This window comes from Somniosus microcephalus, chromosome 23, assembly GCF_052327205.1.
Source record: "Somniosus microcephalus isolate GS21.2 chromosome 23, FLI_Smic_1.0, whole genome shotgun sequence".
Taxonomy (NCBI): Eukaryota; Metazoa; Chordata; class Chondrichthyes; order Squaliformes; family Somniosidae; genus Somniosus; species Somniosus microcephalus.
In genome coordinates this window covers 416665-442570 of record NC_141009.1, presented here as the reverse complement: position 1 = coordinate 442570, position 25906 = coordinate 416665, and the positions used below count along the sequence as shown (strand labels likewise).

The following is a 25906-nucleotide window of genomic DNA, read 5'->3' as shown; positions in this document are numbered from 1 at the left end:
ATCTGTGCTTTGCAGAGATAGTTCGGACCAGTAGGCCGATTTAACAGGAACTGTTATCTGTTATCTTATGAAAACATGTTACTGAGCCGGACCATCGGACAGGGACAATGGACGATTGTGCCTCCAGGCTACAAGAATAGATAAGACCACGATGATAGAGGAGTGGGAATAAGTCAAACAAGCAAACAACATGATTAACTGCAAAATATGGGGAGATGCATTAAAATGTCACGCAGTAGAAGCAATGGATATAATGGAATACTAAAGACTATGATTGATAGATTTGTACCCGCCCCTCGGGCAGGATATGACTGATAAGATTATGTATAAAAATGTAACTCACTAAACTTTCGGTGGAGTTGGATCCGAGAGCGGTCTCGGAAGGTTCTCCCCAGGCCTGTGAATAAAGACCGTCTTGAACCTCCGATCGAAGTCTGTCATCTGTACTATAGCTAAGCGTCGACCTTGTTTATCACTTGGTCCGCTTGTAGCTTACATCAATTACACTGGTGCTACATTATAAATATTCTAACATAAACTAAAGTATGATATTAATTTGGTTACTGCACATTCCATGAATTCGTCCTCCACACTATTATTGCAAATTTGGTTTGCCCAGTCTATATGTAGATTAAAGTCCCCCATGATTACTGTATTACCCTTGTTACATGTGCCTCTAATTTCCTGATTTATACTCTGCCCTACATTACAACTACTGTTTGGGGGCCTATAAACAACTCCCAGCAATGTTTTCTGCCCCTTGCTGTTTCTTAGCTCCACCCAAACTGATTCTACTTCTTGATTTTTGGAGCTAAGATCCTTTCTCTCTACTGTCTTTATCCCATCCTTTATTATCAGGGCTGCCCCTCCTCCTTTTCCATTTTGCAGATCTCTTCTAAAAGTTAAGGGCTGGATTTTGCCAGCGGAGGCGGGTTTGCGTCGGGTTCGTAGTTTGGCGCATTCTGGTCCCGCTGCTGGTTTCAGCCGCACTGAGTTAACCGTGCCCAATCAGTGGGTTCGGGTCTGCCGCTTGCCTCTGCGGACGTCTTCGATTCAGCTGCATTTAAGGGGCCTATGCAGTCTTTGGGTTTTATTCACTTTCTGATGCTCTTCAGTGGTATTGTTTGCGAGATGACTGCTGCAAGAACCAAGGCTTCTCCCACCATGCTCTTGTGGAGGGAATAAGAGGGCGCAAGGAGGTTCTATTTCCCTCCAATGGACGGAGGAAGCCTCCTCAGCAAACCAAGGCAGCCTGGCTGCAAATTGCTGAGGAGGTTAGCGCCAGGTCTGTGCGCACGCACCTGGGTTCAGTGCAGGAAAAGGTTCAATGATCTGCTACACTCGGCAAAAGTGAATATAACATCACACTTCCCTTCAATCTGTTTCCCATCTCTTCTCATCACCAGCACTCTGCATTGTCAACCTACTCCTGCACATCCCAACTTACCCTTACATCACTAGCACGCTTAAACATCCCTCTCTATGAACAGATTCACTTCACCATTCTACTATGCACCCCTCACACTCGCTCTCACTGTTATGCAATGTCAACAACTAACAACGCACAGGGAGGGCCGTTGGTATTGGCACCTCACTCCATCTTTGTCTCCCTTTAAGCATCTATGCTATGGATTCTTTATACTCACTCCAACATTCTCACTCATACTCCACTTGTGTCCCTCATTGCAGGAAAAGAGAGCCCATAATAAGAGGGTGAGGGGGAGGACAGGAGGAGGGCCACCTTCCATGGCGCATTTAACCAATGCTGAGGAGGCTGCTATCGAGATCGTCGGAGGTGCAGAGGAGCTGGAAGTGGGTGACGGAGAGACGGGCACAGTGGAGCAAGCTGGTGACAGAATAGATTTTCAATCCTCTCATTTAGATTCATGAGTGACTGATATGGCATCTGGTATTCATACAGATTGAGTTCTGATCATCTGCACAATGGGATGTGTCTGCTACGTAAATATTAAATGTCTAACTCATGCCTTTTCTCCCCCACAGGAGCATAGAGAGCCCTCCTCCCCACTGTCCATGAGGAAAAGCCGGACGACTCCTCAGAGGAAGCTGCAGCCTCTTAGGGAGCAGCGTCAGCAGAAATGAGCGGACCCAGCACCAGCGGAGAGGCGCACACCTCGGTGGGTCCTTCGGGACATAGAGTAGTGTTGTCACCTGGAGAATCACAGCTCACAAGTGAGCATCAGCAGATGGTGGAGACAGCGACAGCAGAGGAGGGTCCGCGTCGGAGGCCGCAGGGTGCTCCTAGCTCTGCTCAGCTGCATGTGGACCCTGTGCCTCTGGGGCTATCCAGAAAGAGAGCGGTGCTGGAGCTTCAGGAACAAGTGCAGGAGGTTCTGACTGGGTTTGCATCCATGGTAACTGCGAGTGTGCAGAGACTGGAGGAGTCCATGTCAAACATGAGCAATGGCGTGGTGCATGCAATGGCAAATGTAGGTGCTGCCATGGAAAGGATGGCAACCTCCATGGAAGACATAAATCGCCAGACACAGCAGAACATGGTAACACTTCTAAATAGATGATCATCTATGGAGGATAGATGGGCATCTATTGAGGAAATAAAAGAGGCGTATGAATGTCCTTGTTATGAGGAATGTCAGCACAGAATTGGTTCCTTATGGCCCCACTGATGTGCAGCAAGGTGCTCTCCAGCTACTTGCTAGCAATGAAGTGTGGGTGACCCATGAGAGGGATGTTGGTGGTCGACAACAAGGAAGTGGGGGCTCCTCTCCAAGCGCTCACACTCCTATGCCACTGCGGAGCCCTCAGTCAGAGCCCCAGATTCTTCACCCAACTGAGATGGCCATCTCAGCCCCTGCACAGCTGCAGGAGGAGCCGACTGTTGCGGAGCCCTCCCAGGCTCCCAAACCCAGAGGACGCCCACCAAAGACGTCTAAGAAGGCGCAGCAGAGAAGTGAGCAAGCTGCCTCTACATCTGCTGAAGCCACAGAGGAAGCACGCGCAAGAGAAAGTTAACACACAAATAGTCACAAGGGTAGTCACTTGGGTGTTTTGATATAATAGAAAGTTACGTTTCTCATCGTTATTTCAATTGTATTAAAGAAATGTGATGTCAAAGATTCAAAGAGTTGGCCTATGTGTCCTCAGAAATGGAAGTTGCAGTGAGGGGTTAGGGTGCCTTTCATCTGTAATGATGGTGGGGAGAGTGATAGGAATGCACAGTTTATTGTACAGATGCTCTATGGTGTGTAATGAAGGTCAGCCAAACACTCATTTCCATGTGCCAGCCACATGTGTTTGCTGTGTAAAGTTACGCGAATCTGGCATGGATTAGTGTATCCCTTGCCTCATGGCCAGCAATGTGTGCATGCTGGTGGCACTGGCACAGTCACCTCCGCAAGGTCTTCCTCATCTACCGCCTTATTCGGCTCCTCCTCCTCACTGGCTGGTGCATATTCTAGGGCTCCACCAGATCTGTCGAGGCATCTGAACCGCATTTTGAGCAAGTCGATGGTTTGCTCTACGCTGCTTCTGGTGGAAATGTGGCTCTCATTGTAGCGCTCCTCAGCTTCGTTTGATGGCCTCCTCATCGGTGTCATTAGCCACGTCTTCAGAAGCTAGCCCTCGTCTCCAAGGAGCCATCCGGAAAGTTGGGTTGGCGTATTAAACAGCTGAGGCACAGTGGACTGCCGAAGGATGAACTAGTCATGGCAACTGCCAGGGAACTTGGCGCAAACATGCATAATGTTCTTCCTGTGATTACACACCAGATGGACGTTAAGGGAGTGGAAGCCCTTGCGGTTCACAAATACAGCTGGGTTGTGATGGGGTACCTTAAGGGCCGCATGTGTACAGTCTATGACGCCCTGCACCCTTGGGAAGCCTGCTATATTTGCAAAGCCAACCGCACGCGCGGTAACACTTGCTTCATCTGTGGAGAAGTGGATACAAACATACGAATTAGGAGCAGTAGGCCACTCGGCCCTGCGAGCCTGCGCCGCCATTCAATAAGATCATGGCTGATCTGATTACTCCACATTCCCCCCCTTGCTTACCAAGAATCTATCTACCCCTGCCTTAAAAATATTCAAAGACTGTGCTTTGACCGCCCTCTGAGGAAGAGAGTTCCAAAGACTCACGACCCTCTGTGGGGGAAAAAAAATTCTCCTCATCTGTCTTAAATGGGCGGCCCCTTATTTTTAAACAGTGACCCCTAGTTCCAGATTCTCCCACAAGAGGAAACATTCTCTCCACATGTACCCTGTCCAGACCACTCAGGATTTATATGTTTCAATCAAGTCACCTCTTGCTCTTCTAAACTCCAGCGGATACAAACCTAGCCTGTACAACCTTTCCTCATAAGACAACCCACCCATTCCAGGTATTAGTCTAGTAAACCTTCTCTGAACACTGCTTCCAACACATTTACATCCTTCCTTAAATAATGAGACCAATACTGTACACAGTGCTCCAGATGTGGTCTCACCAATGCCCTGTATAACTGAAGCATAACCTCCCTACTTTTGTATTCAATTCCCCTCGCAATAAACTATAACATTCTATTAGCTTTCCTAATTACTTACTGTACCTGCATAGTAACCTTTTGTGATTCATGCACTAGGACACCCAGGTCCCTTTGCATCTCAGAGCTCTGCAATCTCTCTCCATTTAGATAATATACTTTTTTATTCTTCCTGCCAAAATGGACAACTTCACATTTTCCCACATTATACTCCATTTGCCAGATCTTTGCCCCCTCACTTAACTTAGCTATATCCCTTTGTAGCCTCCTTATGTCTTCTTCACAATTTACTTTCCTACCTATCTTTGTATCATCAGCAAATTTAGCAACCATACCTTTGGTCCCTTCATCCAAGTCATTTACATAAATTGTAAAAAGTTGAGGCCCCAGCACGGATCCCTGTGGCACATCACTTGTTACAGCTTGCCAATCAGAAAATGACCCATTTATGCCTACTCTCAGTTTCCTGTTAGCTAGCCAATCTTCTATCCATGCCAATGTTACCCCCTATACCATGAGCTTTTATTTTCCGCAATAACCTTTGATGTGGCACCTTATCAAATGCCTTCTGGAAATCTAAGTACAGTACATCCACCGGTTCCCCTTTATCCACAGCACATGTTACTTCCTCAAGGAACTCCAATAAATTGGTTAAACATGATTTCCCTTGCACAAAATCATGTTGACTCTGCCTGATTACTTTGAACATTTCTAAATGCCCTGCTATAACGTCTTTAATAATAGCTTCCAACATCTTCCCTATGACAGATGTTAAGCTAACTGGCCTGTAGTTTCCTGCTTTCTGTCTCCCTCCCTTTTTGAATGAAGGAGTTACATTTGCTATTTTCCAATCTAATGGAACTTTCCCCGAATCTAGGGAATTTTGGAAAATTAAAACCAACGCATCAACTATCTCACTAGCCACTTCTTTTAAGACCCTAGGATGAAGTCCATCAGGACCTGGGGACTTGTCAGCCCACAGCGCCAACAATTTGCTCAGTACCACTTCCCTGGTGATTGTAATTTTCTTGAGTTCCTCCCTCCCTTCTATTTCTTGATTTACAGCTATTTCTGGGATGTTACTTCTATCCTCTATAGTGAAGACCGATGCAAAATACCTGTTCAATTCAACTGCCATCTCATTTTCCATTAATTCCCCAGACTCACTTTTTATAGGACCAACGCTCACTTTGTTAACTCTTTTCTTTTTCAAATATCTATAGAAACTCTTGCTATCTGTTTTTAGATTTCTAGCTAGCTTTCTCTCGTACTCTAATTTTTCTCTCCTGATTAATCTTTGTCATTCTTTGCTGTTTTTAATATTCTGCCCAATCTTCTGACCTGCCACCCATCTTTGCGCAATTATATGCTTTTTCTTTAAGTTTAATACTATCTTTAACTTTTTTTTAGTTAACCACGGATGGTGGGTTCTCCCCTTGGAATTTTTCTTTCTTGTTGGAATGTATATATTGTGTAATTGTGCGACTTGGCAAAGAGGGCATCGGTAACCTGCGTGATGCAATTGTGTGTGGCTGACTGGGAAATGCCGCTGATGTCTGCTGTTGATCCCTGGAAGGACCCTGAAGCAGAGAAGTTGAGAGCGGTGGTGACTTTGACAGCCACTGGTAAGGAGTGTCCACCCGCTCCTCTGGGCTGCAGGCGTTGGTGCAGCATTGTGCAGATGTCAGCAACTACCTCTCGTGAAAGTCTCAGCCTCCTTTGGCACTGCTGCTCACTCATGTTGAGAAAGCTCATCCTCTGCCTGTAAACCCGGTGTTGGGGGTATCTTCTGCGGCGAGGTGCAGCCCTGCGCTGACGCCCTCTGCAGCATCAGGTTTCCGAGGAGAATGTGGGTGCTCCTGTTGCTGCTGCTCTTCCTCCAATTCTGAGGACCAAGATGAGAGGGTATAAATGGTTCCCATTCTGCTGGTATATATCTCAGTTGAGAAGAGATGTTATAAGCGCTCAGTCAATGTGGGGAGAGAGTATTCCAAGGAGGTCACAGTGCATATGGATCTCAGCTTAAACACTTACAACCTCAATACACCTGCAAAATATGTGTTCCAAAACCTGAAAAACACAAAGTTCTGGCATCTGAAAGTGAACTCATATTGCAGGTCAGCTTTTATGCTGCAGGAGCAGCTGCCAATTATTCAGCTAGTTGCTGGACTGGCACAATCAGCGGTCGTGTTTGTCCGACGACGTGGAACACGCTGAAAATGTTGCAAAATGGGAAGAACCTCAAAATAGGATTATCCAAGCAATTAACGAGCTGTTAACTGCCTTAAGTGGCTCTCCCACCACTTGGTGTCAGGTCTGATTGGGACTCGCAGACCCGACACTCTACAAGTTGCATGGATGGTGGCAGGTTCGCAACTCCGGACCCACCTCCAAGTGCTGGCAAAATTGCGGCCTAAGTATCCTGGAATATTTAGTTCCCAACCTTACAACCATGTCTCCGTAATGGCTATCAGATCAAACCTATTAATTTCTATCTGTGCTATTAATTCATCTATTTTGTTGCTTTGCACATTCAGCTTTGATATTTCTATTTTTCCCTGATGTCACCTTAGTCACTGATACCTTATTACCTTTGTTACTCTCTCTGTCCCTTCCTGACCCACGCTGCTTATTTTTACCCAAACCTCTATTCTGCTCCAGAGCCTTGACATTTCTCTCGCTGCCTTTAAACTTATTATTTTCTAAATCCTCCCACCCCCCCTTCATTAGTTTAAAGCAGTCTACTGCCCTAGTTATTTGGTTTGCCAGGACACTGGTCCCAGCCCGGTTTAAGTGGAGCCCGTTAAACAGAACAGCTCCCTCTTTCCCCAATACTGGTGCCAGTGCCCCATGAACTGAAACCCCTTCCTCCCACACCACTATCTGAGCCACACATTTAAACCTCTAATCCGTTTGTCCCTATGCCAATTTGCACGTGGTTTTAGGTAACAATCCAGAGATTACCTTTCAGGTTCTGCTTTTTAATTTGGATCCTAGCTCCTCAAATTCCCTCAGCAGAACCTCATTTCTAGTTCTACATATGTCGTTTGTTTCTACGTGGACCACGATAACTGGATCCTCCCCCTCCAAGTTCTCCTCCAGCCACAAGGAAATGTCTAACCCTGGCACCGGGCAGGCAACACGACCTTCGGAACTCTTGGTCGTGGCAGCGGAGAACAATATCTATCCCCCAGACTATACTGTCCCCTACCACAACTACATTCCCTTTCACTCCCCCCACTTGAATGGCCTCCTGCACCGTGGTGCCACGGTCAGCTTGCTCATCCATCCTGCAGGCTTTTCCCTCGTTCACACAGGCAGCAAGAACCTCATACCTGTTGGACAAGGGCAAAGGCTGAGGCTCCTCCAGCACTGCACCTGGGATCCCCTTACCTGCCGGAGTTGCAGTCACACCCTCCTGTCCCTGACCACAAACCAGACCTGTACCACCACCTAACCCAAGGGGTGTGACTACCTCCAGGTAACTCTCTCCATTCCTGATGCCCTGCAATGTCTGTACCTCAGACTCCAGCTCAAAAATCTCTGCCTGCATCTTGAGGAACTTCAGCTCACTTACTGCAAATGTGGTTGTCCGGGATCACACTGCTCTCCACAAACTCCCACATGCTGCAGTTGCGGCACACCGCCTGCACTGCCATCCCTATATGACCTTGTTTTATTTAATTAAATTTGTAATTAGGTAACTTACTTGATCCAGATTAAGTTATGGCTACTGTAAGTGAATATACTTGTAACACAAAGCACTACAAGTAGTGTAGGCAGAAAGCAACAACTCCTTCCCCCTCTTCTCCGAATTCCCACTCTTTCCAAATAAAACACTGTTTAAGTACACTCCGGGTTTTTATTCAAGTTGGTTAAACACAATTTGCCTTTAACAAATCCGTGCTGGCTTTCCTTAATTAATCTACACCTATCAGGAAGACAGGAAGCGGGCAATGGTTGACGGGTGTTTTAGTGACTGGAAGGCTGTTTCCAGTGGGGTTCCGCAGTGCTCAGTACTAGGTCCCTTGTTTTTGTGGTATATATCAACGACCTAGATTTGAATATAGGGGGTCTGATTAAGAAGTTTGCAGATGATACTAAAATCAGTTGTGTGGTTGATACTGAAGAAGGAAGCTGTAGACTGCAGGAAGATATCAATAAATTGGTCAGGTGGGCAGAACAGTGGCAAATGGAATTCAATCCGGAGAAGTGTGAGGTAATGCATTTGGGGAGGGCTAACAAGGAAAGGGAATACACATTAACTGGTAGGACACCGAGTAGTGTGGGGGAACAAAGGGACCTTGGAGTGCGTGTCCACAGATCCCTGAAGGTAGCGGGCCAGGTAGAGAAGGTGGTTAAGGTATACGGAATGCTTGTATTCAATGCCACGGCTAATAAATACAAGAGCAGGGGTGGTTACGCTTCAACTGTATCAAACACTAGTTAGGCCTCAGCGAGAGTACTGCGTGCAGTTCTGGTCACCACAACACAGGAAAGATGTGATTGCACTAGAGAGGGTACAGAGGAAATTTACAAGGATGCAAAAAAATATAAAAACAGATAGCAAGAGTTTCTACAGTTATATAAAAAGAAAAAGGGTGACTAAAGTGAATGTTGGTCCCTTAGAGGACGAGACCGGGAAATTAGTAGTGGGGAACATGGAGATGGCAAATACGCTGAACAAATATTTTGTATCAGTCTTTACAGTAGAGGACACCAAAAATATCCCAACACTGGACAAACAAGGGGCTATGGAGGGGGGGGGAGGAGCTAAACACGATTAAAATCACTAAGGAGATGGTACTCGGTAAGATACTGGGACTTAAGGCGGATAAATCCCCTGGACCTGATGGCTTACATCCTAGGGTCTTGAGAGAAGTAGCGGTAGGGATTGCGGATGCATTGGTGGTAATTTTCCAAGACTCCCTGGATTCAGGAAAGGTCCCAGCAGATTGGAAAACTGCTAATGTAACGCCCTTATTTAAAAAGGGAGGTAGACAAAAGGCTGGAAACTATAGACCAGTTAGCCTAACATCTGTGGTTGGTAAAATGTTGGAGTCCATTATTAAGGAAGCAGTAACAGGACATTTGGATAAGCATAATTTAATTGGACAGAGTCAGCATGGTTTTATGAAGGGGAAATCATGTTTGACAAATTTGCTCGAATTCTTTGAGGACGTAACAAACAGGGTGGATAAAGGGGAACCAGTAGATGTGGTGTATTTGGACTTCCAAAAGGCATTTGACAAGGTGCCACACAAAAGATTACTGCACAAGATAAAAAATCACAGGATTGGGGGTAATATACTGGCATGGGTGGAAGATTGGCTATCTAACAGAAAACAGAGAGTTGGGATAAATGGTTCATTCTCGGGTTGGCAATCAGTAACTAGTGGTGTTCCGCAGGGGTCAGTGCTGGGACCCCAACTCTTTACAATCTATATTAACGATTTGGAGGAAGGGACCGAGTGCAACGTATCCAAGTTTGCCGACGATACAAAGATGGGAGGGAAAGCAGTGAGTGAGGAGGACATAAAAAAACCTGCAAAAGGACATAGACAGGCTAAGTGAGTGGGCAGAAATTTGGCAGATGGAATATAATGTTGGAAAGTGTGAGGTTATGCACTTTGATTTTTTCTGCCAAAGAGCAAGTTATTATCTAAATGGAAAGAAACTGCAAAGTGCTACAGTACAAAGGGATCTGGGGGTCCTGGTGCATGAAACACAGAAGGTTAGTATGCAGGTACAGCAGGTGATCAGGAAGGCCAATGGAATCTTGGCTTTTATTGCAAGGGGGATGGAGTATAAAAGCAGGGAAGTCTTGCTTCAGTTATACAGGGTACTGGTGAGGCCACACCTGGAATACTGCGTACAGTTTTGGTTTCCATATTTAAGAAAAGATATACTTTCTCTCGAGGCAGTTCAGAGAAGGTTCACTCGGTTGATTCCGGAGATGAGGGGGTTGACTTATGAGGAAAGGTTGAGTCTCTACTCATTGGAGTTCAGAAGAATGAGAGGCGATCTTATCGAAACATATAAGATTGTGAGGGGGCTTGATTGGGTGGATGCGGTGAGGATGTTTCCACTGATGGGTGAGACTAGAGCTAGGGGGCATAATCTTAGAATAAGGGGCTGCCCTTTCAAAACTGAGATGAGGAGAAACTTCTTCACTCAGAGGGTAGTAAATCTATGGCATTTGCTACCTCAGAAAGCTGTGGAAGCTGCGACATTAAATAAATTTAAAACGGAGATAGACAGTTTCCTAGCTGATAAGGGAATTAAGGGTTATGGGGAGCGGGCAGGGAAGTGGACGTGAGTCTAGGTTCGGATCAGCCATGATCCTATTGAATGGCGGAGCAGGCCCGAGGGGCCATATGGCCTACTCCTGCTCCTACTTCTTATGTTCTTATGATGTTGCCGGGAGTAGAGAATCTTAGCTATGAGGAAAGACTGGATAGGCTGGGTCTTTTTTCCTTGGAACAGAGGAGGCTGAGGGGAGACCTTATTGAAGTGTATAAAATTATGAGGGGCATAGATAAAGTGGATAGAAAGGACCTATTTCCCTTAGCAGAGGGGTCAAAAACCAGGGGGCACAGAGTTAAAGTAATTGGTGGAAGGTTTAGAGGGGATTTGAGGGAAATTTCTTCACCCAGAGGGTTGTGGGGGTCTGGAACTCACTGCCTGAAAGGGTGGTAGAGGCAGGAACCCTAACCACATTTAAAAAGTACTTGGATGTGCACTTGGGATGCTCTAACCTGCAGGGCTACAGACCAAGAGCTGGGAAGTGGGATTAGGCTGGATAGCTCTTTGTTGGCTGGCGTGGACATGATGGGCCAAAATGGCCTCCTTCCGTGCTGTAACTTTCTATGATTCTATTCAAGTGACTGTTAATTTTGTCCCGGAGTACTGTTTCCAAAAGCTTCCCCACTACCGCAGTTAAACTGACTGCCCTGTAGTTGCTGGGTTTATCTTTACACCCTTTTTGAATAATGGTGTAACATTTGCAATTCTCCAGTCCTCTGGCACCATTCCCGTATCTTTGGCGGATTGGAATATTATGGCCAGTACCGCCGCGATTCCCACCCTCAATTCCCTCAGCATCCGAGGATGTATCCCATCTGCTCCTGGTGATTTATCTACTTTAAGTACAGCCAGCCTTTCTAATACCTCTATCAATTTTTATCCTATCAAGTGTCTCCACTAACTCCTCCTTTACTATGTCTATGGCAGCATCTTCTTCCTTGATGAAGACAGGTGCAAAGTACTCGTTTAGTACCTCAGCCATATCCTCTGCCTCCATGCATAGGTCTCCTTTTAGGTCCCTCATTGGCCCCACCCCTCCTCTTTCTACCCCTTTATTATTTATATGCCTATATGACGACTTTTGGATTACCTTTTATGTTGGCTGCCATTCTATTCTCATACCCTCTCTTTGTTCCTCGTATTTTCATTATCACTTCTGCGCTGACCTTTCTATATATAGCATGATTCTCAGATGTATTTGCAACCTAACATCCGTCATTTGCACTCTTTCTGCTTCATCATATTCTCTGTTTCGTCTTCCAGGGAACCCTGACTTTAGTTGCCCTGCCTTTCCCCTAGTGGGAATGTGCCTCAACTGTACCTGAACTATTTCCTCTTTAAAGGCAGCCCACTGCTCCATCACAGTTTTGCCTGCCAATCTTTGATTCGTTTACCTAAGCCAGATCCGTTCTCATCCCACTGAAATTGGCTTCCCCCAGTTAAACATTTTTTACTCTAGATTGCTCCCTGTCCTTTTCCATAGCTAATCTAAACTTTATGATACTATGATCACTGTTCCCTAAATGTTCACCTACTGACACTTGTTCCACCTCATTCCCCAGAACGAGATTCAGCAATGCCTTCTCCCTCGGCGGACCGGAAACAGTGATGAAGAAAGTTCTCCTGAACACACTTCAGAAATTCTTCCCCTTCTCTGCCCTTTACACGCCAGGAAACTCTTTGGTATCCTGCGCCGACGGGACCGGCGTGTTGCCGGTTGATCAAAAATTCCGGATGACGGAGAGGGTTATCTACCGAGGCTATTTTTAACAAAGAAAAATTAAAAAAATCAAGAAATGTGCAGTATACAGTAATTGGGTACTCACCTACAGAATGTTGTGTTAAATGGATGGTGGGAGATGCTTGATTAAGTACAGTACTGCCAGTTGAGGGTAATGCAATGCAATGACTACCAGCAGCGTGGGAGACACACAGTACCCCTGTAAAATGGTGGATCAGAAGAGACTACCGGCAGTGCGGGAGTCAGACTCCTGTTACAGGGGTATTGAGGTGTTCAGACTTCCGACTGCGCCAAGAAGCCGAGTAGTGGCAGTTTGGAGAACTACCCCCACTGACTAACTCGGCCACCGTGGGAGACTCGGACTCGGCAACATTGTCGGTAATTGAGGTGTTGTTTTCGGAGTGAGAATTTTGTCGGTTAATAGAGAATTCCGGATATTTAGATGTCGCTTAAACGAGAGTTTCCTGTATTACAATCCCAGATAGTTGAAGTCCCCCATTATTACTACTCTATAGTTCTTGCACCTCTAATTTCTCTGCAAATTTGCTCCTCCTTATCTTTCCCACTATTTGGTGGTCTATAGAATACACCTATTATTTCTAACTCTAGCCATATAGATTCTGTCCTTGACCCCTCCAGGACATCCTCCCTCTCCAGCACTAACATCCTCCTTAATCAATACTGCCACACCACCTCCTATCTTTCCTGAACACCTTATAACCAGGAATATTTAATACCCAATCCTGCCCTTTTTTGAAACAGGTCTCAGTTATTGCCACATCATATTCCCATGTGGCTATTTGTGCCTGTAGCTCACTTACCTTGTTTACTACGCTTTGTGCGTTCACATACATACACTGTTAACCCATCTTAGACCATCCTGTATTCTCTTCGTTTGACCACACCTAAATACCTTGGGTACAGGGAGTACAATTTAAGTTTGCGGAGGATACAAAACTTGGCAATGTAGTAAATAGTGAGCATGATAGCAGCAGACTTCAGGAGGACATACAGACTGGTGAAATGGGCAGACACATGGCAGATGCAATTTAATGCAGAAAAGTGTGAAATGATGCACTTTGGGAGGAACAACATGGAGAGGCAATATAATCTAAATGGTACTATTTTGCAAGAGCAGAGGGACCTGGGGGTGCACATTCACAAATCTTTGAAGATGGCAGGGCAAGTTAAGAAGGCGATTAAGAAAGCGTATGGGATACTTGGCTTTATAAATAGAGGCATTGAATACAAAAACAAGGGCCGCGAATTCCCCAGCCCCGAGGTGGGACAGTTGGGAAAAATCGCAAAAGGTGAGCGTGGGTTCGGAACCCACCTCCAAGCAATTTTGCCGGAGGCGGGTTTCATGAGTGCGATTCGGTCCTGCCTCCATCAGTCGGGAGAGGTAGTTAAGACCCTTAAATAGTGGTTAAGGGCCTCTATAATCCTATTTTGACAGGCCTTTGTTATTTTGCCACATTTTCCGAGTGTTGCATGGCCCTCCTAAACCACGCCAGCTAATCCTGGTGGGTTGACAATTGGGTGGCCTCCTCACAGCTGCAGCTTCACCTTTAAAAATAGAGCTTTCTACAGGGATCAGTTGCAGGTGGCAGAACTTTTGTTCCACAGGTCTTTCAGCACTTTTTTAGCAGGCCTACCGAAGTCGGAGGTGCTGCAGCTTCTATCTTTCAACTGTGGGACCTCCTTGGAAAATCCTCTCCCCACTTGGACTGAGCGCTTCCCCAACAGGAGGTATCTGCTAGCAGCATGGGAACCATTTATTTCCTTTCATCATGGCCTTCAGATTCGGACGAGGAGCAGCCACGGCAGCAGCAGAAACAGGTAGCTCAGCAGTAAGAGTGCCAACCTCCTGCTCACCCACCTGATGGTGCACAGGGCAGAAGGCGCCAGCGCATGGCAGCACGTTGCCGCAGGAGATACCCTCCTCTCAGGGTTTACAGAGGATGAGATACCTCAACATGAGTGAGCAGCAGTGCCAAAGGAGGCTGAGAGTTTCGCGAGAGGTTGTCGAAGATATCTGCGCATGGCTGCACCAACACCTGGAGCCCAGAGGTGCGGATGGACACCCCTTACTAGTGGCTATCAAAGTCACCACCGCACTCAACATTTTTGCCTCGGGCTCCTTCCAGGGATCATCAGCAGCATCTCCCAGTCGGACACCCACAGTTGCATCACGCAGGTTACCGATGCCCTTTTCGCAAAGGTGCACGATTACATCCACTTCAAGGGATCAAGCAAGTGTAACCGCGCATTCATTTGGCTTTGCAAAATTGGTGCGGGGCATCATACTGCACACGTGGTCCTTAGGGCACGCCATCACAACCCAGCTATCTTTGTCAACCGCAAGGGCTTCCATTCCCTCAACGTACAGCTGGTGTGTAACCACAAGAGGAAGGAGATTTTGCTTGTTTGTGCCAAGTCCTGTGGTAGTTGCCATGACTCATTCATCCTGCGGAACTCTAGTGTTCCTCCGCTCTTCCAATCCACCAAACCAACTTAACGGATGGCTCCTTGATGACAAGGGCTACCGACGCTGATCAGGAGGCCAGCTAACGAGGCGGAGGAGCGCTACAACACCAGCCACATTTCGACCAGGTCCATCATCGAACAAACCATTGACTTGCTGAAGATGAGATTCCGATGCCTTGACAGATCAGGTGGAGCCCTGCAGTATTCAGCAGCCAGGGTTTCCAGAATGGTCGTGGTCTGCTGTGCACTGCACAACATGGCACAGCATTGTGGCTTGCAGCTTCCTGATGAGCAAGTGGCTCAATTCACACCTCCTCAGATGAGGATGAGGAGGAGGACCGAGCAGCGGCGCATCTACCAGCAGCAACAGCAGCACATGGCTGCCAGTGATGCACTCATTCTGGCCAGATTTGCATAGGTTGCCCATTGTGGCACATGTGCTTGGTTCCTTAACACATGATAACACATGATAGACAATGAACATAACTCTCTGGCCTCCTTTCACTCTGATCACCAACCTGACCACGTAAGTGTTGTGGGGCCCGCAATGTGGAGCTGCTCAAGCCAAAATAACAGATGCCATCACCTAATTTTAATAATCTTCTTAGGCAGTCCCTCGGAACTGATAATGACTTGCTTCCACATTAAAAATGAGTTCTTAGGTGACTGATGAGTCCAATGTGGGACCTACAGTCTCTGTCACAGGTGGGGCAGACGGTGGTTGGGTTGACGTGCGCTCCTTGTGCTTGGCTTGGCTTGCTCTCGGTGAAGAGAATCGAGGTGCTTGGCGCCTTCCCGGATGCTTCTCCTCCACTTTGTGCGGCTTTGGGCCAGGGATTCCCAGGTGTCGGTGGGGATGTTGCACTTTTTCCAAGGAGGCTTTGAGGGTGTCCTTGACGCATTTCCTCTGCCCACCTGGGGCTCTCCTGCCGCGTCGAAGCTCCGAGTAGAGCGCTTGTTTTGGGAGTCTAGTATCGGGCATGCGGATGATGTGACCCGTCCATCGGAGCTGATCGAACGTGGTCAAAGCTTCGATGCTGGGGCTGTTGGCCTGAGCGAGAACACGGACGTTGGTGCGCCTATCCTGCCAATGGATTTGCAGGATCTTGCGGAGGCAGCGTTGATGGTACCTCTCCAGTGCTTTGAGGTGCCTGCTGCACTTGGTCCATGTCTCTGAGGCTCTGAGGCATACAGCAGGGTGGGTATCACTGCTGCTCTGTAGATCATGTACTCAGTGCCAGGTTTGAGGTCCTGGTCTTCAAACACGCTCTTCCTCAGGCAACCGAAGGCTGCACTGGCACACTGAAGGAGTCATTGACGTCTGCCTTTGTTAACAATAGGCTCCCGAGGTATGGAAAGTGGTCCACGTTGTCCAAGGCCTTGTCATGGATTTTGATAATCGGGGGGCAGTACTGTGTGACGGAGGCAGGTTGGTAGAGGACCTTTGTCTTACGGATGTTTAGTGCAAGGCCTATGCTCTCGTACGCGTCGGTGAAGGTGTTGACGATGGTTTGGAGTTCGACCTCCGAGTGAGTGCATACACAAGCGTCATCTGCATACTGTAATTTGACGAGAGAATGGGACAATCTTGGATCTGGATTGGAGGCGATGGAGGTTGAATAGTTTCCCATTTGTTCTGTAAATTAGCTCCACTCCAGCGGGGAGCTTACGGAGTATGAGATGGAGCATTGCAGCAAGGAAGATCGAGAAAAGCGTTGGTGTGATGACAGCCTTGCTTGACCCCGGTCCATACATGAATTGGGTCTGTGGTGGAACCGTTGGTCAGGATCAAGGCTTGCATGTTATCGTGAAGCAGGCGGAAGATGGTGACAAACTTGAGGGCAGCCAAATTTGAGGAGGACATTCCATAATCCCTCACGGTTGACAGTGTCGAAGGTCTTTGCGAGATCAAAGCGGTTGGTGCTGTTCCCTGCATTTCTCTTGTAATTGATGCACGGTGAAGATCATGTCCATTGTGCCCCTTAGTGGGTGGAATCCGCATTGCGACTCTGGGAGGAGCTCTTCGGCCACTGGGAGAAGGCGATTGAGGAGGATTCTTGCGATGACTTTCCCTGTGGCAGCCAGCAGGGAAACTCCTCTGTAATTACCGCAATCGGACTCATCACCTTTCTTGAAGATGGTCACAATTACGGCATCTCAGATCCCCTGGCATGCTCTCCTCTTTCCAGATAAGAGAAATGCGTTCATGAATTTGCGCCAGTAGTGCTTCTCCTCTATGCTTTAGTGCCTCGCCAGGGATTCCATCTGCTCCTGAGGCCTTGTTGTTCTTCAGTTGTCGGATGGCCTTTTCAACCTCATGCCGGGCTGGGGTTGTGCCGAGATGATGGCGGGTAGCATGCTGCGGGATGGAGTTGAGGACACTTGCGTCGAAGACAGAGTCTCGGTTAAGAAGATCTTCACAGTGCTCCTTCCAGCGGGCACTGACTGCCTCTTTGTCTTTGAGGAGTACCTCTCCATTCTTGGCCTGCAATGGGGTAGGACCTTGGGTGCTTGGGCTGTAGGCGGTCTTGACTGTGCTAAACTAATCCACGCACGTTGTGGTTGTCGGCTAGCTGCTGGATCTCCTGCACTTTCTCCACCGACCAGCTGTTCTTTAGGTCGCGAGTTTTTTGTTGGACCTCCGTCTTCAGGTGTCTGTAGAGCTGCTTTCTTGCCCCCGAGTTGTGTTGCTGTTTCCAGATCAGGAATGCCTTGTGCTTGCGACTTATTAGCTCCTGGATCTCCTGGTCGTTCTCATTGAGCCAGTCTTGGTGTTTCCTGGTTGAGTGACCGAGCGTCTCTTCACAGGTGCTGATTATGAAGGCCTCGAGTGCAGACCAGACACTGGACACCCTGTCTCTGCATCACTGGGAGTCGCCAGATTGTTTGTGAGGCGCAGGCTGAATAGGGCTTTCTTAGCAGGGTCTTGGAGTGCTCCAGCGTTGATTTTCCTGCGGCATTGTTTCTGTTGCCGCCGTTGTTTTGGGGCTACATTGATGGAGATGACAGAGCAGATTAGGCGGTGGTCTGTCCAGCAGTCATCAGCTCCCGTCATGGCGCGGGTGATGCAGACGTCCTTGCGGTCCCTCGCTCGGACGATGATGCAGTCCAGCAGATGCCAGTGCTTGGAGCGAAGGTGCTGCCATGAAGCCTTGTACTTGTCTCTCTGACAGAACAAGGTGTTGGTTATGACAAGGCCATGTTCTAGGTATTTCGTCAGGAGGAGGGTACCGTTGTTGGCTTTCCTTACTCCCTCTCTGCCGATCGCACCACCCCAGGAGGTCTGTGTCCTTTCCAACTCTGGCATTAAAGTCGCCAAGGAGGATCAGCTTGTCGCCCATTGGGACTCGGAACAGGGATTGTTCAAGGCTGGAGTAGAATTCCTCTTTGGTCTCGTCTGTGGCTTCCAGTGTTGGGGTGTACGCACTGATGACCGTAGCGCACTGGTTCCGGATTAGGGTGAGCCGAAGAGTCATGAGGCGCTCATTTATACTGCTAGGAGAGTCTCAGCCGCCCAACTAGTTCATTTGTGATGGCGAAACCTACCCCATGGAGGTGGCGTTCTTCTTCAGGTTTGCCATTCCAGAATAAGGTGTAGCCACCACCTAGCTCCTTGAGCTGGCCTTCCCCTGCCCGCCGGGTCTCAGTTAGGGTGGTGATGTCAATGTCAAAATGTCCGAGCTCCCGGGCAACGATAGCAGTACGGCGTCCTGGTCTGTCACTGTTGGAGTTGTCCATGAGGGTCCTGACGTTCCAGGTCCCGAACTTCATTTTAAAGGATGGAAGATGCCTGTGCGTAATTCTTTTAATGTGGGGTGTCCGTTGCACACCAGCTACCACACGGGCTTGACAGAGCAAGGTCTTGGCCCAATGGCAAGGGGATCCAAGACGATTGGAGACAACGTAGCAGAGCCTGGTCATTTTAATACATGCACACAGGGATGGCATTTCATCAATAAACAGAAACAATCACCCAAGTGCCTACCCCTGTGACTAATGTGCTTTATCTTTCTCTTACGCGTGCTCCCCCTGTGGCTTCAGCAGAAGTGGAGGCCCCTTGCTCACTTTCATGCTACTCCTGCTTCGACACCTTTGGCGGGCGTCCTCTGGGTTTCCGAGCCTGTGAGGGCTCGCCAAACGTCAGATCATCCTGCGGCAGTGCAGGGGCTGAGACGCCCATCTCAGTTGGGTGCGAACTCTGGTGGGGCCCTGACCGAGGGCTTTGCAGTGGCATGGAAGTGTGAGTGCTTGGAGAGGAGCCCCCACTTCCTTGTTCTCTGCCACCAACTTCCCGCTCATGGGTCAGGTCCACCTCAGTGCTTGCAAGTGGCTTGAGAGCACCTTGCTGCACATCGGGGGGCCATGGGGACCCATATCTGCACTGGCAGTCCTACTCAAAAAGGACTTCCATGAAGTTCTGGTTTCTCTGCTCAATAGCTGCCCATCGCTCCTCCAGAGATGTCAGTCTATTCTGAACATTCACCATGTTTTCCAGACTCTGGCGACTTAGGTCCTCCATGGCTGTAGCCATCCTCTCCTCTACCATAGACACCCTTTCCAGAGAGGTAGCTATCATTACCACAGAGGTAGCCATCCTTTCCGTGGTGGTGCATTCATGCGCCATTGTCTCCACAAAGGCACTGCTCATGTTAGAGTTGGACTCCTCCATCCTCTCCACACCCGCAGTGACCCTGGAGACAAAACCTGTCAGAGACTCCTGCACCTGCTCCTGGAGTTCCAGCACCGCTCTCCTTCTGGATGGACCCAGAGTCCACATGCAGCAGAGCAAAGCTAGGAGAGTCCTGCGACCGCCGACGAGGACTCTCCACTGCTGTCCCTGTCTTCACCACCTGCTGATGCTTACCGGTGAGCTGTGATACACACGGTGACAGCACTACTCTATGACCCGAGGTCCCACCAAGGTGTGCGTATCTGCGCTGGTGCTGGGTGCACTTTCATCTGCGGACGCTGTGTCTTCAGAGGTCGCAGGTTCCCCTGAGGAGTCTTGCGGCTCCGCCTCTTCCTCATCAACAGTGGGGTGGAGGGGGGCGGGGGGGGGGTGCTCTGTGGATGGTCCTGTGGGGGAGTAAAGGCATGGATCAGACATTTGACAGAAGTGTGGCATGCACATGCAATAGTGCTAATAATGTACACCAGCAGCCATTTCAGTCACTCAACCAGTGTAAATGAGAGAGATGCAAAACTATTCTGTCACCAGCTTGGTCTGCATCGCCTGTCTGTCCGTCCCCCACTTCCACCTCCACCTCTGCGTTGGCGATGTCCAGGGCCACCTCTTCAGCCTGGGTGAGAAGGGCAAGGGAAGGTGGCCCTCCTCCTGTCTTTGCCCTTTCCCTTCTATTGTGATGGAGACAAGTGGAGTTGGAGTGAGAATCATGGGGTGAGTGCAGAGAGTCCAGAGCATAGATGCTTAGGAGACAAAGATGGAGTGAGGTTCCATGTCCAAGGGCCCTCCCTGTGCGTTGTTACATAAGAACATAAGAAATAGGAGCAAGAGTAGGCCAATCGGCCCCTCGAGCCTGCTCCGCCATTCAATAAGATCATGGCTGATCTGATCCTAACCACCAATCCACTATCACAGAACCATCTCCTGAATCTAACAGAATTAGACACACGAAATAGAAGCAGGATCAGGCTACACGGCCCCTGGGCCTGCTCCGCTACCCACAGGGCCATGACCGATCCGAACCTAGACTGATGTCCAAATTCCTGCCCGCTCCCCGTAACCCTTAATTCCCTTTACTTCTAGGAAACTGTCTATTTCTGTTTTAAATTTGTGTAATGATGTAGCTTCTACAGCTTTTTGGGGCAGCATATTCCATGGACCTACCACCCTCTGAGTGAAGTAGTTCCTCCTCATCTCAGTTTTGAAAGAGCAGCCGCTTATTCTAAGACTATGCCCCCTAGTTCTAGTTTCACCCATCATCGGGAACATCCTCCCCGCATCCACCCGATCCAACCCCTTCACAATCTTATATGTTTCAATAAGATCGCCTCTCATTCTTCTGAACTCCAATGAGTAGAGTCCCAATCTACTCAACCTCTCCTCATATGTCCATCCCCTCATCCCCGGGATTAACCGAGTGAACCTTCTTTGTACTGACTCGAGAGCAAGTATGTCCTTTCTTAAGTATGGACACCAAAACTGTACGCAGTATTCCAGGTGCGGTCTCACCAATACCTTGTACAACTGAAGCAATACCTCCCTATTTTTATATTCTATCCCCCTAGTAATGAAAGCCAACATTCCATTGGCCTTCTTAATCACTTGCTGCACCTGCATACTAACCTTTTGAGTTTTGTGCACCAGGACCCCCAGATCCCTTTGTACTTCAGTACTTTCCAGTTTCTTGCCATTAAGATAATAACTTGCTCTACGATTTTTCCTGCCAAAGTGCATAACCTCACACTTTCCAGTATTGTATTCCATCTGCCAAATCTCTGCCCACTTACTTAGCCTGTCTATGTCCCCTTGCAGGTTTTTTATGTCCTCCTCACTCACTACTTTCCCTCCCATCTTAGTATCATCTGCAAACTTTGATATGTTACACTCGGTCCCCTCCTCCAAATCGTTAATATAGATTGTAAAGAGTTGGGGACCCAGCACTGACCCCTGCAGAACACCACTAGTTACTGATTGCCAGTCTGAGAATGAACCATTTATCCCAACTCTCTGCCTTCTGTTAGATAGCCAATCCTCTATCCATGCCAGAATATTACCCCCAATCCCGTGATTTTTTATCTTAAGCAATAATCTTCTGTGTGGCACCTTGTCAAATGCCTTTTGGAAGTCTAAATACACTACGTCCACTGGCTCCCCTTTATCCACCCTATATGTTACTTCCTCAAAGAACTCCAGCAAATTTGTCAAACATGACTTCCCCTTCATAAAACCATGCTGACTTTGTCCTATTAAATGATGATTATCCAAATGTCCTGTTACAGTCTCCTTAATAATGGACTCCAACATTTTACCTACCACAGATGTTAGGCTAACCGGTCTATAGTTTCCAGCCTTCTGTCTACTGACCTTTTTAAATAAGGGCGTTACATTAGCAGTTTTCCAGTCTGCCGGGACCTTTGCCGAGTCCAGGGAGTTTTGGAAAATTATTACCAATGCATCCACAATCCCTACCGCCACTTCCCTCAAGACCCTAGGATGTAAGCCATCAGGTCCAGGTGATTTATCCGCCTTGAGTCCCATTATTTTACCGAGTACCACTTCCTTAGTGATTTTGATCGTGTTTAGCTCCTCCCCCCGTTTAGCCCCCTGTTTGTCCAGTGTTGGGATATTCTTAGTGTCTTCTACTGTAAAGACTGATACAAAATATTCATTCAGTGTTTTTGCCATCTCCATATTTCCCACCATTAATTTCCCGGTCTCATCCTCTAAGGGACCAACATTTACTTTAGCCACCCTTTTTCTTTTTATATAACTATAAAAACTCTTACTATCTGTTTTTATATTTTTTGCTAATTTACTTTCATAATCTATCTTCCCTTTCTTAATCAATCTTTTTGTTATTTTTTGCTGTCTTTTAAAGTTTTCCCAATCCTCTATCTTCTATCTTCCCACTAGATTTGGCTACCTTATATGCCCTTGTTTTTAGTCGAATACTATCCTTAATTTCTTTACTTAGCCACGGATGGCTGTCTTTTCTTTTACACCCTTTTCTTCTCAGTGGAATATATTTTTTTTGGAAGTTGTAAAATAACTCCTTAAATGTACACCACTGATCATGTATCGTCTTACCCTTTAATCTATTTTCCCAATCCACTCTACTCAATTCCGCTCTCATACCTTCATAGTCTCCTTTATTCAAGCTTAGCACGCTTGTTTGAGATCCAACCGTTGTCATTGTATAACATTGACAGGGAGTGTGAGGGCAGCATAGTCGAATAGCCAAGTGATTGGGTTCATCGAGTGAGAGGGATGGTGAAGGGTGCAAGGGTTGTAAGGGTAAAGTGGGATGTGGAGGAGGAGATTGACAATGCAGAGTGCTGGTGACGAGAGAAGGGGAGCAGAAGGAGGGTCAAGCTGATGGTATACTCACTTTGCCTGATCTTACAAGGTCACTGAACCTTTTACAGCACTGCAGCCATGTTCTGCTGCACACTGATCTGGAGATAGTGGCCTAGAAATTGGGTATAGCCCCGCCAGCTCGTTTGCGCCGAAAATTTTGCGCTGGCCGCGGAGCCAGTTGCGCCCATCCCATATTCACTTTTAGCGCCCCAAGGCGGAACCGGGCGCTGTTCCAGGGTGTGCCCGCCCCCGCTTGGGGCGCTGAAAGTGAATTTCAGCGCTCCCGGTGCTGCTGCGCCACCCGATGCGGTGCGGCAGGCTGCGGTACTGCAGGCCTCCTCCTTCTCTTAAGGAGGGGGTGCCTGCAACGGCCGGAGCCCCGATCGCGAGTGCCGGCAAAAGAGCCCGGCACAACGGAGAAGTGCCGGGCTCCACGGAAACCAGCCGGCAATGCCGCGGGGGGGGGGGGGGGGGGGGGGTGCGGGCAGGCGGCCGCCGAAAAAGCGGCCGGCCGCACCTCCACCTTAAGGCTGCAGTAAGGACCCGGTCTCCCGATGTTGTTAGCGGCCGCCACGGAAGAGGCGGCCGCTACTGAAGATGGGGGTCGGGGCGGTAGCGGGGCGGAACCGGGGCACTGCGCACACCGATGACATCATCGGTGCCGGTGCAGCGCTGCCGGCTACCGCCGCCATTACCGCGGCCCTCAAAATCAGCGCTACCACCCCTACTGGCGCAGAAGCCCTCTTTGGGCTGTAACTGGGCGCAAAGCCCACCGAATTTCTAGGCCTATATCCCTTGCCAGCTGGACCCACACGGCCTTGGTTTCTTTGGGAGGCCTCTTCCTCCCAGATGAGGGGAAGAGCACCTCCCTGCTAGCTCTCGCCCCCTTAACCAGGATACCCAACATCTCATCCAAAAACCTCGGGAAGGCCCTTGCCTTGGAGCTGGCCATTCTTCTATGTGATAAAAGTTTGGAGGTGGTGCAGCATTGACCAAAAAACAGTGGAATGAGCCAAAGCAGCAAGCAGCCCTTAAATGAAGCTGGGTAAGTGACGTCAACAGAGGCGAGTTTCAGTCCCAAAAGACTAACTGGCCCAGGGGAACCCACACCTCTGAAATTAACTGGCCAATTAGGGGAAAATTACAAATTTTTCCCACCCGACAGTGGTGGGGGGTTTGGAACCTGCCCAAACCGAAACCCACCTCCAACAGGAAAATCGCCCCCAAGGAAGTCATGCCTTTAGAAATCTCTGTTTAGACCTCAGCTGGAGTATTGTGCACAATTCTGGGCATCACACTTTAGGGAGGATGTCAAGGCCCTGGAGGAGGTTTACCAGGATGATGCCAGTGATGAGGGAGTTCAGTTATGTGGAGAGATTGGAGAAGCTGGGATTGTTCAAAATTATGAGGGGTTTTGATAGAGCAAGTAGGGAGAAACTATTTCCTCTGGGAAGTGGGTCATAAACCAGAGGTCATAGATTTAAAATAATTGGCAAAAGAGCTAGAGGGGAAATGAGGAGAAATTTCTTCAGAGGGTTAAGATCTGGAACACACTACCTGAAAGGGTGGTGGAATCAGATTTTATAGGATCTTTTAAAAGGCAATTGGATATGTACTTGAAGAGGTCTAATTTGCAAGGTTATGGGGAAAAAGCTGGGGTGTGGGATTAAACTGAATAGCTCTTTCACATACGTGACAGGCCAAATGGCCTCCTTCTGTGTTGTAAGAGTCAAGATTTGAAAAACCGAGTAACTCAGGAGGAAAATCTCTTCGAAACAAGAATCCTTAGTAATCTCCCTATTGGATTGTTTGATGTACACCTGATGCGTGAAATACAACAACTGAATTAACATTGAGACTATATTAGTTGCATGTAAAAACATGAAGTAATTCTACCTCTGACCACTCTGACATCTCCCACTGTGGACCACAAGCTGGGTTTTTGCAGGTTTTACGTTCTGATGGCTTGAAGAGATCAGCAGATTCACACATTTCATTGTACACTGAGCTGTCAAACCCTGCAGAAATAATCTTCCAGCAGCGGACTATTCGGAATTGGTGTCCTTCTCCACAGGTGCGTGAACATTCACTCCAGCTACTCGTCTCCCATCTGCAACAGTTATTTAAAAAGAGGACAAACTAGTGCATGCTATGTGAACACTCCCTGCACACCCCCCCACAGATTAAAAAGGGACCAGCGAATGGAAAAGTAGTTATGGTATTGAAGATCCTTAAGGGTATTGACAAGTTTAACTGAGGAACTTTGCCATGGCGTTAAGAACTGCAATGAGGGAACATGGGATGAAACTGAGAAGAGGAATGGTGAATGAACAGGTCTATAGAGGGTGATGAGTAGTTGGAATACATTGTGCAGGAAGGCAAGCGAGGCCAATAACATCAGTAATTCTAAGAGGGAGTTGGATAGGCACTGAGAGAAAAATAATTGAGGGATATATGTTGTGACTTGTGTGTTTTGTTTTTGAAGTCTGGGTCTGGTCAGATGGACCAAAATGTTCCGAAACGTGGGCCTAATGGTCTTTTCCTGCTCTTATAATCTGTTAGATATTTTCTTTTAAAACAAGAGAAAATTTAATGCCATTTTTCACTAATTACTCCTAGCCTTTCTGCCAAAATTACACGTGTACACACACACACACCTGTTCCTGTCTGCACCCAAAGATTTCCATTTTTTCCCCTCAGCAAGGCAGGTGGGCCTAAATAGTTTTTTCTTGTCAGGCGAGCTGCCTATGGAGGGGTGACTCACTCCAGAGTATGGTCAGATGGTGTGTACCTGGGCCACAGAGACTTGGGGGTCCAGGTACACCGATCA

General features: G+C 47.9%; 1 protein-coding gene across 1 annotated transcript in view; it reads right to left on the bottom strand.

Moving 5' to 3' along the window:
* ttc16 (tetratricopeptide repeat domain 16) overlaps positions 1–25906 on the bottom strand; it is a 177205-nt gene that overhangs the window by 27120 nt on the left and 124179 nt on the right. The window contains exon 14 of the mRNA XM_085965166.1: positions 24973–25186. Within this exon, the coding sequence (XP_085821292.1) occupies positions 24973–25186 (214 nt within the window). The remainder of the gene's footprint in view (positions 1–24972; positions 25187–25906) is intronic.